At 35.9% G+C, this 16,254-nt stretch overlaps 1 protein-coding gene across 1 annotated transcript in view; it reads left to right on the forward strand.

Moving 5' to 3' along the window:
• Positions 1 to 16,254, forward strand: part of RPAP2 (RNA polymerase II associated protein 2) — a 78,502-nt gene that overhangs the window by 31,965 nt on the left and 30,283 nt on the right. The window contains exons 10-11 of the mRNA XM_053591411.1: positions 2,876 to 2,956; positions 13,203 to 13,271. Coding sequence (XP_053447386.1) covers positions 2,876 to 2,956; positions 13,203 to 13,271 — 150 coding nt within the window. The remainder of the gene's footprint in view (positions 1 to 2,875; positions 2,957 to 13,202; positions 13,272 to 16,254) is intronic.

The raw sequence follows: 16,254 nt of genomic DNA on the forward strand, positions 1-16,254 counted from the left end.
TAGCTGAGCAACAGTTTCAGACCCCTGTCTTCACAAAAAAAAAAAACAACAATTTTTTTAAAGATAAAGTCTCACTTTATCACCCTGGGAAGAATGCTGTGGTGTCATAGCTCACAGCAACCTCAAACTCTTGGGCTCAAGTCATTCTCTTGCCTCAAACTCCCAATTAGCTAGAACTACAGGCACCTATCACAATGCCCAGCTTTTTTTTTTTTTTTTTTTTGAGACAGAGCCTCAAGCTGTTGCCCTGGGTAGAGTGCTGTGGCATCACAGCTCACAGCAACCTCCAACTCCTGGGCTCAAGCGATTCTCCTGTCTTCACCTCCCAAGTAGCTGGGACTACAGGTGCCTGCCACAACACCAGGCTATTTTTTGGTTGCAGCCATCATTGTTGTTTGGCGGGCCCAGACTAAATTCGAACCTGCCAGCTCAGGTGTATGTGGCTGGCGCTTTAGCAGCTTGAGCCACAGGCACCAAGCCAGCCCGGCTATTTTTTTAGAGACAGGGTCTCACTCTTGCTGAGGCTGATCTCAAAATCCTGAGCTCAAGCAATCTACCCACCTCAGCCTCCCGGAGTGCTAGGATTACAGGCATGATTCACCACACCCAGCCTTTACAAAAAATGTTTTAGCCAGATATGGTGGCATGCACCTATAGTCCTAGCTACTCGGAAGGCTGAGGCAGGAGGATCACTTGAGCCTAAGAGTTTGAGGTTATATGGTGAACTAACTATGATTGTGCCATTGCAATCCAGCCAGGGTGAAAGAGTAAGACACTGTCTCTGAAAGAGTAAAGAAAAGAGCAGCACCAAGAACAGTGACAACAAAACTAACAGCGTGGTATGGGAAGCCCTTTTCTTGCTTGTTTATGAAAGCTGATGGTTTCTTTTTTTCCATTTTGAAAGGAGGACCTTTTTTCATTTCCAATTTAAGAAAACCAATTGTAAAAAGCCCTTTTTCCCCAGACAATCAGAAATTAAATATGTCTTGGAGATCAGGTGATTTTTAAAGGATTGTTAATTTGGTTAGGTATAGTAATTATGTTGTGGTTATGTAAGAATATGCCTTTGTATTTAGAGATACAGATGGAAATAAGGGTCAAATGACGTGATGTCAGGGACTTACTTTAAGTCAGGCATGGTGGCTCATGCCTTTAATCCAAGCACTCTGAGGGGCCGAGGCGGGTGGATTACTTGAGCTCAGGAATTCAAGACCAGCCTGAGCAAGAGCGAGACCCTGTCTCTAAAAATAGCCAGGTGTTGGCTATTTTTGTGTTGTGGCAGGCGCCTGTAGTCCCAGCTATTCAGGAGGCTGAGGCAAGAGAATCACTTGAGCCCAAGAGTTTGAGGTTGCTGTGAGCTATGATGGCACAGTACTCTACTGAGGGCGACAAAGTGAGACTTTGTCTCAAAAAAATTAAATTTAATTAAATTAAAAAAATATATATATATAATTGCAAAACAGGGAAGGAATGAAACATGAAACAAACAGCAAAATATTGGAAGGTTGAGTCTGGAAATAGATATATGAGGTTATTACTATTCTTTCTATCTTGGAACATATTTGAAACTTCCATAATAAAAGGCTTTTAAAAAAGTAACACATGCTTATTGCAGCAGATTAGGTAGTATATATAAGAAGGAAGTGAAAATCACCTATAATTCCCCCTACTCAGCAGTAACTACTTTTAATACTTTTATCTTTATTCCTGACATATGGTATATAAGTTCATTCCCTTTAGTTCTCTGTAATAGGTTAAATCTAGAAGGAATGAAATACGATTTATATGTAGTATGTATAATATACAATGGTATTACATACCTGTGTGTTTTTATAAAAATGAAACAATACTATGTATGCATTTTTCACTTAACATGAGTATCTTTTCACATTAAAAAATAGGTTCACATTCTTTTAAAGGTTTTATTCTATGAAATGGGTAATCATAATTTATATAAACAATCACATACTGATAGACACTCGTTTCCAGTTTTTCACTACTAAACTGCCATGTTTTGCCATGTATAATGTCTTCTGTGTATAACTAGCACCTACCTTTTGGCCCAAACTTTCAGGAAAAAAAACTTTCATTTTAATTTTTTAATTCAAGTTTGCATTTGTTTATATTCAGGTACTTGTTTTTTGTATTCTAAGGGAATTTCAGCATTTTTAAAGAAAAATACTTTAAAGAAGTATAAGAAATTTTATGTAACAAATAGTTACAAAACACAGGAACAGATACAAGATACAGGAAATTTTATGTACTAGTAACAAATAGTACTACTTGTGTATAATGCACATCCTTATTTTTCCCTCAAAAATTTGGGCAAAATCATTGCACATTATACGTGGCAAATACAGTATGTCTGCAATAATCACCTTTTTTATGTTTATCTGATTATTTCCTTAGGATAAATTAAAAGAGTGTCATTTAAACTTTTAATATACTATGTTGTCAGACTGCTCCCTAAGTACCAGTGTTGTACCAATTTTTCACACCCACCACAAGGATTTACTAAGGAGAAATATACCACATTTTTAGATTGGACCATTTTTGGGATCAGTTCCTCTGGCCTTGTGTTCTTTGCCTCGTAGTCTAATATTTGAAAATCAACAGGTAAACTAGGGACAAGACTGTAGATAACAGCCAAAATGTTTTTGTGTCTTAGTGCTTTAAACTCAGTAACATGAACACAAAATGGATTGTGGGATGTGACTTCTCTCCAGTCACAACGTAGCTCAACCCTTTTCATAGCATGATTGCTTCCACTGAGGTGCCATTATTTCTGTGGAAATTCCAGACCTAGGCATGACCTCCAAAATTGTTTATATGTAATTAAATTATGTTTTAAAATAAATGTAATATTTTATTTCAGATTGCCTGGACTTTTAGGTCCTCTTCAGATTACCTTGGGAGATATTTACACACAACTTAAAAATCTTGTCCGAACTTTCAGGTTAGTGTTAATATTTTGGTTTTCATTCTCAGTTATTTTGACTTACTGATTACCTTATTGAATCTATAGGTAGAGGGCTCAAAGAAAGTAGGTGACTTACTTCAGTGTCTTAGATTTAAATACGGTGCTGTATATTTCCTTCCACTGAACAATATTACTTCTATCTTCTATTGAATGCAATTCCTTATTTGTTCAACCTTGGCGTATTTCACTTTGGGTAGTATAAATTATGGGATTGCCTAAAATTGAGAGGGAAAATTATATATGGGACACAAAGCATATAATATTGTGGATTTTAGTAAAATAATAAATAATATATCATGCCAGGCTGAGTGGTTTATGCTTGTAATCCTAAATTCCGGGAGGCCAAGGTGGGAGAATCCCTGGGGCTTAGGAGTTTGAGACCAGCCTGAGCAAGAGCAAGACCCCACCTCTACTAAAAGTAGACAAAATTAGCTGGGTATTACAGTAGGCACCTATAGTCTCAGCTACTGGGAAGGCTGAGGCAGGAGAATTGTTTGAACCCAGGAGTTCTGAGTTGCTGTGAGCTAGCCTGATGCCATGGAGTTCTAGACTGCACAACAGAGTGAGGCTCTGTCTCAAAAAAAAAAGAAAGAAAAGAAAATAAAATTTAAATTAAATTAAAATATATATATACACACACACACACACACACACACACTCTCTCTCTCTCTCTCTCTCTCTCTCTCTCTCTCTCTCTGTGGGCAGTACAGAATAATGCCCTCCCTGAAGGACTCTGTGTGAGGATAAGGTCAGTACAGTGAACAACACAGCAGTGGATGATTTAATATTGAATTGCGTGGAACAGACTTGGAATGCTAAGAACTACAAAGAAAGGGAGGAGGAAAATTGCTATCGATTGTGAGTAGAACAGTTGGGATTTTTCTAAAACTGTTAAGGTAAAAATGTTAAGACTAAGGCTAACTTCCCTATACCAAGGAGCATCGAGATAGCCTTTAAGTACTTAATTAGTGCAGGTGAACCAAATACACGTGTTCCAAATACTAAAACCAACATTTGCCTGTGGCTAAAGCCAGATAGCACCAACTTAGAACAAACTTCTAGGGTGGAAGAATTATTTCATCCAAGAAATTTGTTATTATTATAGTTTATTGGCATCAACAGTAGTAGTTAGATTTTGAAAGTATAAAACTACAGGAACAGTTTCTTGGCACTACTTGAAGTTAGATTTCTCTTGTAGTTACTGTACTGAACATTGGTGATGCCAGTCAGTGTTAAACTGGCACATTTAAGAATATCAATAACCCTTTTGTGTCCCAGAGAGTAATTCAGGAAAAAGTTTTCCATTAAGGGTTTTCCTGGAAGAAGCAAGCTCTGTATCTAGAATTCATAGCTTAAGCAAATCTCAAACATTCTGACATTTTGAAATTGAGCTGAACAGCTACTGAAAAGGATTATTTGTAATACTTGACATTAAAATATTTAATCTTCATAGACTCAAAACTAGATTTGTCTTAAAACATTCTCCTAGAGCCTTTTGTTGTGAAGTTTGGCTAAACCAAATGTGTTTGAGGTACTTTGGTTTTCTCTAATAGTTTTAACACTTTTTTGTTATTATATCTTGATTAGAGATAATGTTTGGATTTCTGCATATCTGTTTATATAATTTAGGAATTTTTCTAATTCATGACATTTTGGGGTGATACTGTTTTTAATTGATCATCACAGTTATGAAGAATTCCTCAATAAAACTTTTTCTTGAAAGATTTATGATTTAGGTGGAAATAAATAACTAAAATTTAAATACAGCTCATAAACATTGTTGTTTTTTTTTTTTTTTTTGGCCGGGGCTGGGTTTGAACCTGCCACCTCCGGCATATGGGACCGGCGCCCTACCCGCTGAGCCACAGGCGCCGCCCAACATTGTTTTCTTTAATGCTGTGAATACTAGTAGATAATATAGCTCTGCAAAGATTGAGTTATGATAAAATCTAATCTCTATTCTGTTTTATATTATTTAAATTTTTATAAACATTTTCCCAAAATGTGTTCTTGAGAAAGTAATTTATATAATGTACTCAATATTTGTATTAACTATCAGGGAATTTTTCCAAGTAATTGAAAGTTATTACTGATGATGTTATACCTGAAATTAACAGTTTTCACAAGCATCAGGAATTATTGCAGTATTTTATTGTTTAGTTGACTGATAAAACAACCATATTAGGGTATTTTCACTTCATTTCATCTAGGATGTTTATATTTGAAGGTGAATGTTTAGGTGATGATAAATCACTTGCTGTTCCAGTCCCTGAGTTCTCCAGGTTGCTCCCTTCTACAGCCAGTTAAAAATTTTAGAACTTTCACTGAGTGGAGAAAGGTAATCATGAAATTTCAGTTTTAGTGATTCTTCCCCATTGGGGCTTTATTCCTGCTTTTAAGGACCTTTTTATTTTTCCACCATATACCCCAAATAATATTACCTGTTAAGTAATAACAAATTTGTTTTCATTTTTTTTAAATTGTTATTATGAAAAATAACAATTCTTTAACAATGAAAAATATACTTACCTGCCAATGAGAACTTCTGTTCAGCTTTAGTGACTGATATTTCAAGTTGTTAATAATTTCAGTGGCAATGACACGATGCTGTAGTTAGATTGTGCCACCTTACTACGGATAAATTTTCTTTTCCTTTTGGATTATGTTTCTGAATTATTTTTTAAAATAACAACAGGATTGCCCCATCATTACTTTTAGATGCCCTAGAAATTTGAGTGTTTCATGTTGGAAACCATTGCCCAATCTGTTATTTTTTGTCTTCTGAAGTAGCCCTGGTAATAATGTCTGGTCCATGTCAATACATGTAGCCAGTACAGTGCTCACTGTGTGCCAGGCTGGACCTTGGCGCTTTGTATATGTAATTTAATTTCAAAAAACATAGTGGCATTATCCTCATTTTTCTACAGAGGACGGGTGACAGGTTAAGTAGCCTTTCTCAAATCACACAGCTAGTAGTTGGGTTTTGACCCCCAAGACTAACTCTAGAGCCCAGGGTTGGTTACCACATCGCATTGCTATCCCTTGGTAGATAAAAAGATTGTTGATCATAAAAGCAGTATGGATTTAGGTTTTTGCAATAGTCTACTCATATTTCAGAAAAAGCACCTTGCTTTGATATGAAAAGTCATATCATATGACTAACCTCTGTCTGGTCACTTTATTATTAAACAATTAAAACTTAATTTAGAATCAGAAATTTAAAGTAGCTTTGAAGAAAACTTTACACTTGTATCTTCTGTGGCTATGTTGAGAGTTGTCATTCTGTTCTTATCATCTTTAAAAATGTTTAGATATGGCATAGCTCCTTTAAGAATAAATGTTCTGTCAACAAAACATAAATTTGGCCAATATTTAATTAAGTTAGATGAGATTGAGCTTTGGTGTAAAAATGAAAAGACCTGGGCCCATATCTCACCCATTTCATTAGATGAAGCCAGACTGGGAGCCAGGGCTGCTAATTCTCAGGCCTGTGTTTTCCCTTCCACCACATGGCGCATTGCCTTTCCTCTATGCTACTCTTTTCTATAACTTAATAACTTTTTCGTAGGGAAATGACTTTGCTCCTTTACTTGACAAATATTTATGAAGTTGCTGCTGAGTGCCAGGCCCTGCACAGGGTTTTGTTTGTTTGTTTGTTTGTTTTTTGAGACGGAGTCTCGCTCAGTCACCCTGGTTGAGTGCCTTGACCTTGTAACTCACTCACAGCAACCTCAAACTCTTGGGCTCAAGTGATCCTCTTGCTTCAGCCTCCCGGGTAGGCTCCTGAGTAGTAGGCGCCAACCACAACACGTAGTGTTTTTGGAGACAGGGGTCTCACTTTTGCTCAAGCGGGTCTGGAACTTGGTCTGGTCTGCCAGCCTCAGCCTGCCAAGTGCTGGGATTACAGGCATGAGCCCACGCCCAGCCCCTGCACAGGATTTAATCCCTGCCTTGAGCATCTTACCAGCTACTGTGGATGACAGTTATTTATTAGTTAACACATGTGCTATTGTATACTTGAAATCTGCTAAGAGAATAGGTCTTCAGTGTTTTTACCACATATACACCCACAAAAAAAGGTAATGATGTAAGGTAATGGTCGTGTTAGCTTGATTGGGATGTTCACTTCACAGTGTATATGTATATCAAATCATCACATTACACATCTTAAACGTGTATAATTTTTATTGGTGAATTTTATCACAATAAAGCTGGAAAAAACAGTTACAAATGTAATAAATTTTACCAAAGGGTAGTATGGGTAGTTATGGAAGCTTATAAGAGGGAATTAGCCTTGTCAGGTGAAGAAGATGTTGTATCTTCAGGGCCATATTCCCCAAAGAAATGACATTAAAACTGAGACATTTGAATTCTATCTCCCATTCTCTGAAATTGCATCCTTACTGATGCCAACAGTCCAAACATTTGTCTAGTTTCCGCCCATACATATCAGAGGACCACCTCATATGTATATTATATAAACTTATAAGGGTAGGGCAAATCCAGAACCAGTTGTCTCACTAAACCAAAAACCCAAACTTGGAAATTTCTATTAGAACTGTAAAGATCCAGTAGCCTTAAAAGGGATTGTTATTTAGAGGTTTTATTGATTTTTTAAATCTCTCTTGAGGGTGCCTGTACTCAGTGGTTAGGGCGCTGTCCACATGCCCAGGGGCTGGTGGGTTCAAATCTGGCCCCAGCCTGCTGAAAAAAAACTAGCTGGCTGTTGTGGTGGGCGCCTGTAGTCCCAGCTACTAGGGAGGCTGAGGCAAGAGAATTGCTTGAGCCCAAGAGTTTGAGGTTTCTGTGAGCTGTGACACCATGGCACTCTACAGAGGGTGACATAGTGAGACTCTATCTCAGTAAAAATAAATAAATAAATCTCCTGTGAGTTGTCTCTGTATCCGTCAATGTCAAAGATGTAAGGAAAAAGAAGCATTTTGTTCATCACCTCTCTAGACTCCAAATAAGAGTTCCATTTAACAGGGTTTTAGTACTAATGAAACTAGGCCTCTTATGATACCTAAGCTGGGGAAGACAAGAATCACCTTGTTCTTCAGTCCTGTAAGACTGCAGTCGCCCAACCCCAGGCTGCAGACCTAACCAAGAGCACAGCAGGAGGTGAGCTGCAGGTGACAAGGCTTCACCTAATCACAGCTGCTGCCTCCCCAGCTGGCATTACCACCTGAGCTCCTCCTCCTGTCAGATCCCACCTCCACCCCTGTCTGTGGAAAATTTGTCTACCATGAAACCGGTCCCTGGCCCCTGGTGCCAGAAAGGTTGGGGTCCACTGCTGCACCAGCTAGTTACCACTGCAGGTAGGAGGAGACATTCAAATGTTCTCTCCTCTTATATTTATAAACTATTATCACCTTTTTCTGTCAGTCCATTATGTGACGGTAAATCCCTTTCAGTTATTTCCTGTGTTACTTAATTACATTAAATTAAAACAAAGACTGGATGAAATTATATGATATCTGAGATTTGCTTCAAAATTATTTCGGTTGGGGTAGTGCTGAATATGGGGTATATAGATGAAACATGATTGACGAGGAATTCATAAGTTGTGATAAGTATATAGGGGATTATTTTATATTCTCTCTGCTTTTATGTATATATATTTGAAATTAATGAAAAAATTGGGGAAAATAAGCCAAAAAATTACATGCCTTATTTTGGTAGGGAATGTTATAAGAGTCTGTTCCAAAAACCTTTATGATAATTACTTTTTTAAATCTTTAGTAAGAATAAAGTCTATAGCTTTGATAAACAAAAATTGCTTAAATTGCCTTTACTGCCAAAACAAAAAATAAAAAAACATCAGTTGCTTAGAATACAAAATGACATCTGATATGATAACTGGTTGGCAGTCTTCACATTCTAACAGGACAACTTTAGCAGGCCTGTGGCTAGTTGTAGGCTAAGGCTTCCCTGGTATTTTTAATACCACGTTGATGACAGTGACTAGTGTTGGGAAATTTTTCCAGTCAATACTGACAGTGGTAAAGAGTTGATGTAAATAACCCTATCCTTCTCTTTGAATGGTAATCAATCATGAAAACTTGTAGAACAGTGATTCTCAAGCGAGTTGTGCATCAGAATTACCTGCGGAGCTTTTCATCACTACAGATGCCTGGTTCCACCCCTAGAGATGGAGTTTCATTTGGCTAAGGGTGGGCTCAGACGTTAGTATTTTCTAAAAGGCTCCTAGGTAATTCTAATGTGTAGCCAGAGTTGGGAGCCTATTTTAGACCTAAATTAAAAGCAGTTTTTTCAGCTGTTTGTAGTCTTTACCCAGCGTGTGGTGCTGTCCTTCCCACTGAACTGAAGCACAAGTCTAGAAGAACGTTACATTGATTTAGTGTCATGTTGTAAAGCAGGTTCTATTAGAAGCTGCTTGGTAGTGAGTCATTGTTGTCAGTGTTGAATCAAGGTATTTTTCTAAACCAGATTTGGATTAAAATTATTTTTTTATTGAGGTGAAAAATATTTAATTTACCAATTTGTATTGTTCAGTGGTAATAAATACGTTTAAATTCTTTTTTTCCCCTTCATCCTCCATACCCCCCACCCCTTCCTAGCCAGTCTACTCACTGTCTTCATATGGTCCATTTTTTTAGCTTCCACATCTTAGTAAGAACATTCAGTGTTTGTCTTTCTGTACCTGGCTTATTTTACTTAATGTAATGGCCTCTTAAATCCATCCATGTTGCTGAAATGATAGGACTTCATTCTTTTTATGGCTGAATGATATTCCATTGTGTATATATATACCACATTTTCTGTACCATTCTTCCATGGAGGGGCACTTAGGTTGATTCCATATTTTGACTGCTGTGAATATTGCTGCAATAAACATAGAAGTGTAGTTACCTTTTCAATATACTGATTTCCTTTCATTTGGATGTATACCGAGTGGTGGAGTTGCTGGATGATATGATAGTTCTATTTTCAGTCTTTTGAGGAACCTCCATACTGTCCTCCACAGCAGCTGTGCTAGTTTATCTTCCCACCAACAATGTGTGAGGGTCTCCTTTCTCCACATTCTTATCAACTTCTGGTTTTGCCTGTTTTTTTGATATAAACCATTTTAACTGGGTGAGATGATGCCTCAGTGTAGTTTTCAGTTGCATTTCTCTGGATATTAAGCATGTTTTTAATATATCTATTGGCCATTTGTTCAGATATTTTGGCCTTTTAATAATCAGATTATTTGGGGGGTTTGCTTTGGAGTTGTTTGGGCTCCTTATATATTCTGGTATTGATACCTTGTCAGGTAGATGATTTTGTAAATATTGTGTCTTATTCTGTGGGTTGTCTCTTCACTTTGTTGATTGTTTCCTTTGCTGTGTAGAAGCTTTTTGTTTTGATGTAATCCAATTGTCTCTTCTTCCTCTAGCTGCCTGTCCTTTTGAGGTCTTACATAAAAAGTCTTTGCTCAGACCAATGTCCTAGAGCATTTCCCCAGTGTTTTCTTCTCATGTCATAGTTTCTGATCTTCGATTTTAGTTTTTAATCCATTTTAATTTGATTATTATGTATAGTGAGAGACAAGGGTCTAGTTTCATTTTTCTGCATGTTGTTATCCAGTTTTACTAGCACCGTGTATTGAAATCATCGTTCTTCCCTATCATATGGTCTTGATGTCTTTGTCAAAGATGAGTTGGTTGTAAATGCATGGATTTATATTGGAGTTCTCTGTTCCCTTGTTTCTGTGTATCTTATTTTTATGCCAGTACCATGCTATTTCGCTTACTATAGCTTTATGCCTCCAACTTTGTTCATTTTACTCAGGATTGCTTTGGCTATTTGGGGTCTTTTGTAGTTCCATATACATTTTAGGATTTTTTTTATGTTTCTATGAAGAATGGCACTGATATTTTGCATTGAATCTGTTAAATTGCTTTGGACAGTACTGTCATTTTAACAATATTAATTCTTCCATGAACAGGGAATATCTTTTCTTTTTGTGTGTGTCTTCTTCTATTTCTTTCATCTGTGTTTTATAGTTTGCCTTGTAAAGACCTTTCATTTATTTGATTAGATTGATTTCTAGGTATTTCACATTTTTGTGGCTTTTTCAGTGGGATCACTTTCTCGATTTCTTTTTCAGATTGTTTGCTGATGATGTATATGAATGGTGATTTTATATGTTGATTTTGTATCCTATGACCTTACAAAATTTGTTTATCATTTCTAATTATTTTTTGGTGGAGTCTTCAGGTTTTTCTATGTATAAGATCATAATCATAGGCAAACAAGCCTGATTTGACTCTTTCCTCTCCAGGTTGGATGCCTTTTATTTCTTTCTCTTGCCTCATTCCTTTGGCTTAAAATTCTATCTTGACACTACAGTCTATTTTAAATTTCATCAGTGATGAATCAAGGTATTTTTCTAAATCTATATGAAGTTCATGTTATGTTTCAAAAATGTGCTTTTTTAATCTTTTCTATCAAGTATTACCATGTTCATTTTTGAATAGTCACTCAGACAATAGTAAGTATATTCTTTTAGTGTCTGTGCTGGAAATTAGTATTTTGTATTGATAGTCACTTTTCCGTTTCCCAGTTCATTCTTCATTTCTCCCTAGAAGCAGGGAAACAGGATGGTACAAAGGAACAAGACAGTTGCCATTTTAAAAGTGAAACTATGTCAGAGGGAATAGCAGGTACAAAGGCTCTAAGTCTAAAGCAGGAGCAGGCCTGGTGTATTCACATAATATGTAGCTTGCTGGTAAGGCAGGAGAACTGAGCAGAGGTAAGAGTGGAAGGACGTGAGCAGAGAAATATAGGGTAGAGGTTGGGTAGGGTGTAGATTTTTACTGTGTGTGTATATATATATATACAAAGTATTCAGTATCATCTGTATCATCTGTTCTTGATTTATATAAAATACCACGCGTGCTTGCTTTTATTCAAAATTATGATAAGCAAAATAAGTAAATCTAATTCATTCATTTTACCAATTATTTAGTATTTTATAAATGTGCCACGATTTTTCCCTATTATAACCAGTGTTACATTAATAATCTTCATACACATTTCCTCATATATAAGTGAGAGAGTTGTCTTAGGCTTTATATCTAGAAGTAGAAAAGCTGGGCTGTTTGTATGCGTTTTCAGCTTTATTAGATACTGCCAAATTGTTGTTCAGTTGCTCACATCAACAGGGTGATAAAGGTACTATTTCTTCCTGTTCTCACCATCCTTGGTATTGCTAATCTTTTATTTTGGCCAGTCTGATAGAGTGAATTATTGTTTTTATGTTATGTTAATTTCCCAGATTACGAGTAAGATTGAGCTCCTTTTCAAAGTTTATTGGCCATTCCAACTTTGCTCCTCAGTAAATTGCCTGCTCATATTCTTTGTTATTTATTCATTGGATGATATTTTCTTACCGATTTATGTCACTTTTTAGTTTAGTGATCTTTCTAAATGTTTTCTGTGAAACTAATACGTCTACAGAGTATTTTGTTGCTTTCAATGGCTAAATGATAGGATTCACTTCTGAATTTTTAAAACTTAAGTTTTCTTTAATAAAGACCTCATCTTATCATTTGTTAAGCCACCTCTCATGTCTGTCATTTATGGATTATGACATCCCTTAATTTCCTGCTGCCAGCCTAGCATGGGAAGGTGCAAAAGATGAAGTGAAATTCAAATCAGAAGTCGCATACCTTAAGCTGGGCGCAGAGCTTTGTACCTGTAATCCCAATTACTAGGGAGCCTTGAAGCAAGAGAGTCACTTGAGCTCAGGAGTTAGGTTGTAGTATGCTATGACCGTACTTGTGAATAACCACTACATTTGAGTCCGGGCAACATAGCAAGACCCTGTGTCAAAAAATATATATACGTGTGCATATATATATATGTATATATAGTTGTTAGTTTTAATAAAATGATTGGGGAAAGCATAGAGAATGTTGGGGGAGGTGTAACATCCACTATGCATATGGTTTATTAAAACCATATAATTGTTAACAATTTCCCACGTTTTTCCTATCATTTCACCTTGTCTTGTCATAATATCGTTTGAGATCATCATTATCAGATACTGAATCTCAAGCCACATTATTATACTACTGACTCTTGCCTGTTAAATATAGCAAATATTAAAAAATTAGTGCTTCTTTGATTATAAATCTGATTTTATGTAGAAAGAGAAGGTTTATTTATTTAAATGTAACAATCTCTGGGTAAATTTTATCTTACTGTCTTTCAGGTTAACAAATAGAAATATTATACACAAACCTACAGAGTGGACTTTAATTGCTGTAGTGTTGCTGTCATTGTAAGTACTCTTTAGATTTTTAACTCTAAACACTAAATATGAAGAATTTTGATTTGGGAAAAACAGAGTTATTCACTAATTTTATAAACTGCCATAGAAAATATTATGCCTCTATTTTCTGCCTTAGTTTCCTTTCCTATATAATAAAATAATTTTTATATAAAGTGATATGCTGAATTTTGATAAACTAATTATTTTCTTTATGTTTTTTAACATCTTTTCTTCTGAGGACCTTGTTCTTCAAACTATTATCTTCTTGTGAAAGAGAATATCTTCATGTTGGATGCATACAGAATAGTCCTTTACTTTCTTTTTTTCTTTTCTTTTCTTTTTTTTTTTTTTTTTACTGTTGGGGATTCCTTGAGGGTACAAGATGCGTCACCTACTGAGACCCCACTCCCCTCCCTCCTTCCCCCTTTAGTTTCATTTTTAATAGTCTATTTTGTTAACATTGAAAGGGCTTCATTATTTTACATCTGTTATTTTTACTTATCTTATGCCATTTCATTTTTCTGCAACACACTTTATCATTAATCAGAAAACTTTAATTTTCAAGTTAACATACATTTTAAAATCTAACAGATTTAAAGGAACTAAGATGCTTACTATAAAACATATATAAAACATTTAATATTCACTACTTTCTAAGAACCACTAGTGGTTTCTAAGGCTGTCTTTCAATAGGGTTAAAACTATTTAGTATGTGTAGTGTTTTTCAGCTTGAATTGCAAAAGTCTTCTTTTGAGGACCATTCATTACTGCGTTACTGTTACTGCCCCTGCCTGGCACTTGTTAGGTCACTGAAGCCCACAGGACACTGAAAAAGTTACAAGATACACACAGGTCGAGAAGTGTCAGGAGTCAGCCTCCAAGCACTTCCACCCTGCTTTCTCTTTCGTTGATATTACTTCAGTCTGACATGTTATTCTGACTTTACTGTCCAGAGGAAAGCTGGGCTGAGAAGCATTAGAGTAGGCTTCAGTGAGCCAGCATCTGTGTCACCCAACCAGATAGAACTCACATGATTCATTAAATCATAACACAGAAAATAACTTTACTTGAATGCCCTGATATAAATTTTTTATCAACCATAAGAACAAATCTTTTGTCATTTCTACTATTCAGTGTTCCAGCTGAATTGGTAATTTGTGAAACAGATCTTATGAATTTTTTAGACAGTTCTTCCCATTTTATGAAATTTGTAAATATTTTGGTCACTGGCAAAGAAAATATCATTATCTCTGCTCAACCACCATATCATGTGCCTGCTAACCAACCCTCATAGACAACTGTTTAACTTGTACTTTGGCAATTTATTATTCTAAAGGGGAAGTAACTTTTTGGTTGACAAGTCAGAGGCCTAGGCCCATTAGTAATCTCAGAATCTTGCTTTCTAAGCCAGTGACTGCAAGTATTATCTTCATGAGCAGCTGCTCATTGAGGACATGGGAAATCCTGCTTTTTTGTATTGAACTGTTTGCATGTCTTCTCCAAAACATATAGCAAGGAACAAAAAAGGTATGAAAAATTAAATAATAAAGGCTACCATTAAAATTTCTTATGATTATTCCTTTCAAAACTAAACCTCTAGTGTTTGATTTTAATAGAGACACCCATGTGGCACAAAACATTGAAAGCTTTGCTTGTCCTTTTAATTAAGTACTATTTGACTTCCCTAATTTTGGATTTAATGTAGGGAACCTCTGTTTCAAAGGTCAGTGACCCATGAAAATAGTAACTTAATTGAATTCAAGAAGAGAGTGGGCTTGGACATATCGTAGGTATGTTGTGTGTTTCACACTGTACAATCACTCTTGAAGTTACAGCAGTAAACACTTTCCTTTTGTAATTTGCCTTGCATTCTTTTTCATCATGCTGTAATACTTAGCGCTAGAGCCAGCCTTCTTTCTCCTAGTCTTTGGTTCTTTCAATAACTGGCAACTGAAATCCTTTCCAGATAGGGCCCTTTTGGTTTCTTTTAAAATCTTTGGTTACGAATAATTGCAATTTGGTTGTTTGTACCCTCACAATAACCTGAAATCAATAAAATAAAATAAAATAGTTCTTTGGTTACTGTAGACACCAAGGCAAATGGTACTTCCTGGGGTTGTTTGAAATCTTATTTTCTCTTAATTCTCTCTAACTTTTGCAATAGTCTCTCCTTGCAGATCTTTTTCATTCTGTATTTGCACATTCCATTTCTTCACCAGCCAAATCTCCTTATTCTTTTGATCATCAGCTTTCTAAGACTTCTGTCTCCTGCACCCGTATTATTTTATTTCTTATTTCCTTTTTTCTCAGAAATTCCTTTTAGCTTTTCATGTTTCTCTTCCCAGGGGGAATCTGTGGCTCAAGTTATACCCCTTCATCCCCAGCTTTGTCTTTTTATCACCCTTTTACAGCAAATATTAGTATGTAATTTAGGGATAAAATTAAAAGATATATCATGTTAAAACTAATCCCACTGACTTCCATAAAGTATAATTATATTTCTACCCCTCTATGTTCTTCCTTACAGTTTCACAATTAGCTTTTAGAGAAGGAGACATTTTGTCATTGGGGAAAGAAAAAGCAGGCATGAGGGCCAGTGTTGGAAAGCCTCACAGTGAAAAATGTGGGAACTTCAGATGCCCAAAATACATGTATATAAAAAGGAAAGGGGGAAACACATGCATATGTATTTGTGGAATAGTAACCCCACCTTTCAGCTTTTTACCTTGTTACCACTAAGACTGAATTTAGGTATTCATGGGAGTATCTTTTCTTTTTAATAAGTATTCTATGATTCAGAAAACCTTCACATCTTTCAAATTTCCGATGGAATTTTTTAAGTCATAATTTATAGGCATTTCTAGAATTCATTTAAAAAAAAACTTCTTGTAAGTCTTTCTAGCTAGGAAAAATGTTCTGAATGGCAGTTGTAGTTACTGAACGTGACTGTAATAAGGTGCATTCAGTTTGTTATGACAAGAGTACTGTTCTT

Source organism: Nycticebus coucang, chromosome 5, assembly GCF_027406575.1.
Source record: "Nycticebus coucang isolate mNycCou1 chromosome 5, mNycCou1.pri, whole genome shotgun sequence".
Taxonomy (NCBI): Eukaryota; Metazoa; Chordata; class Mammalia; order Primates; family Lorisidae; genus Nycticebus; species Nycticebus coucang.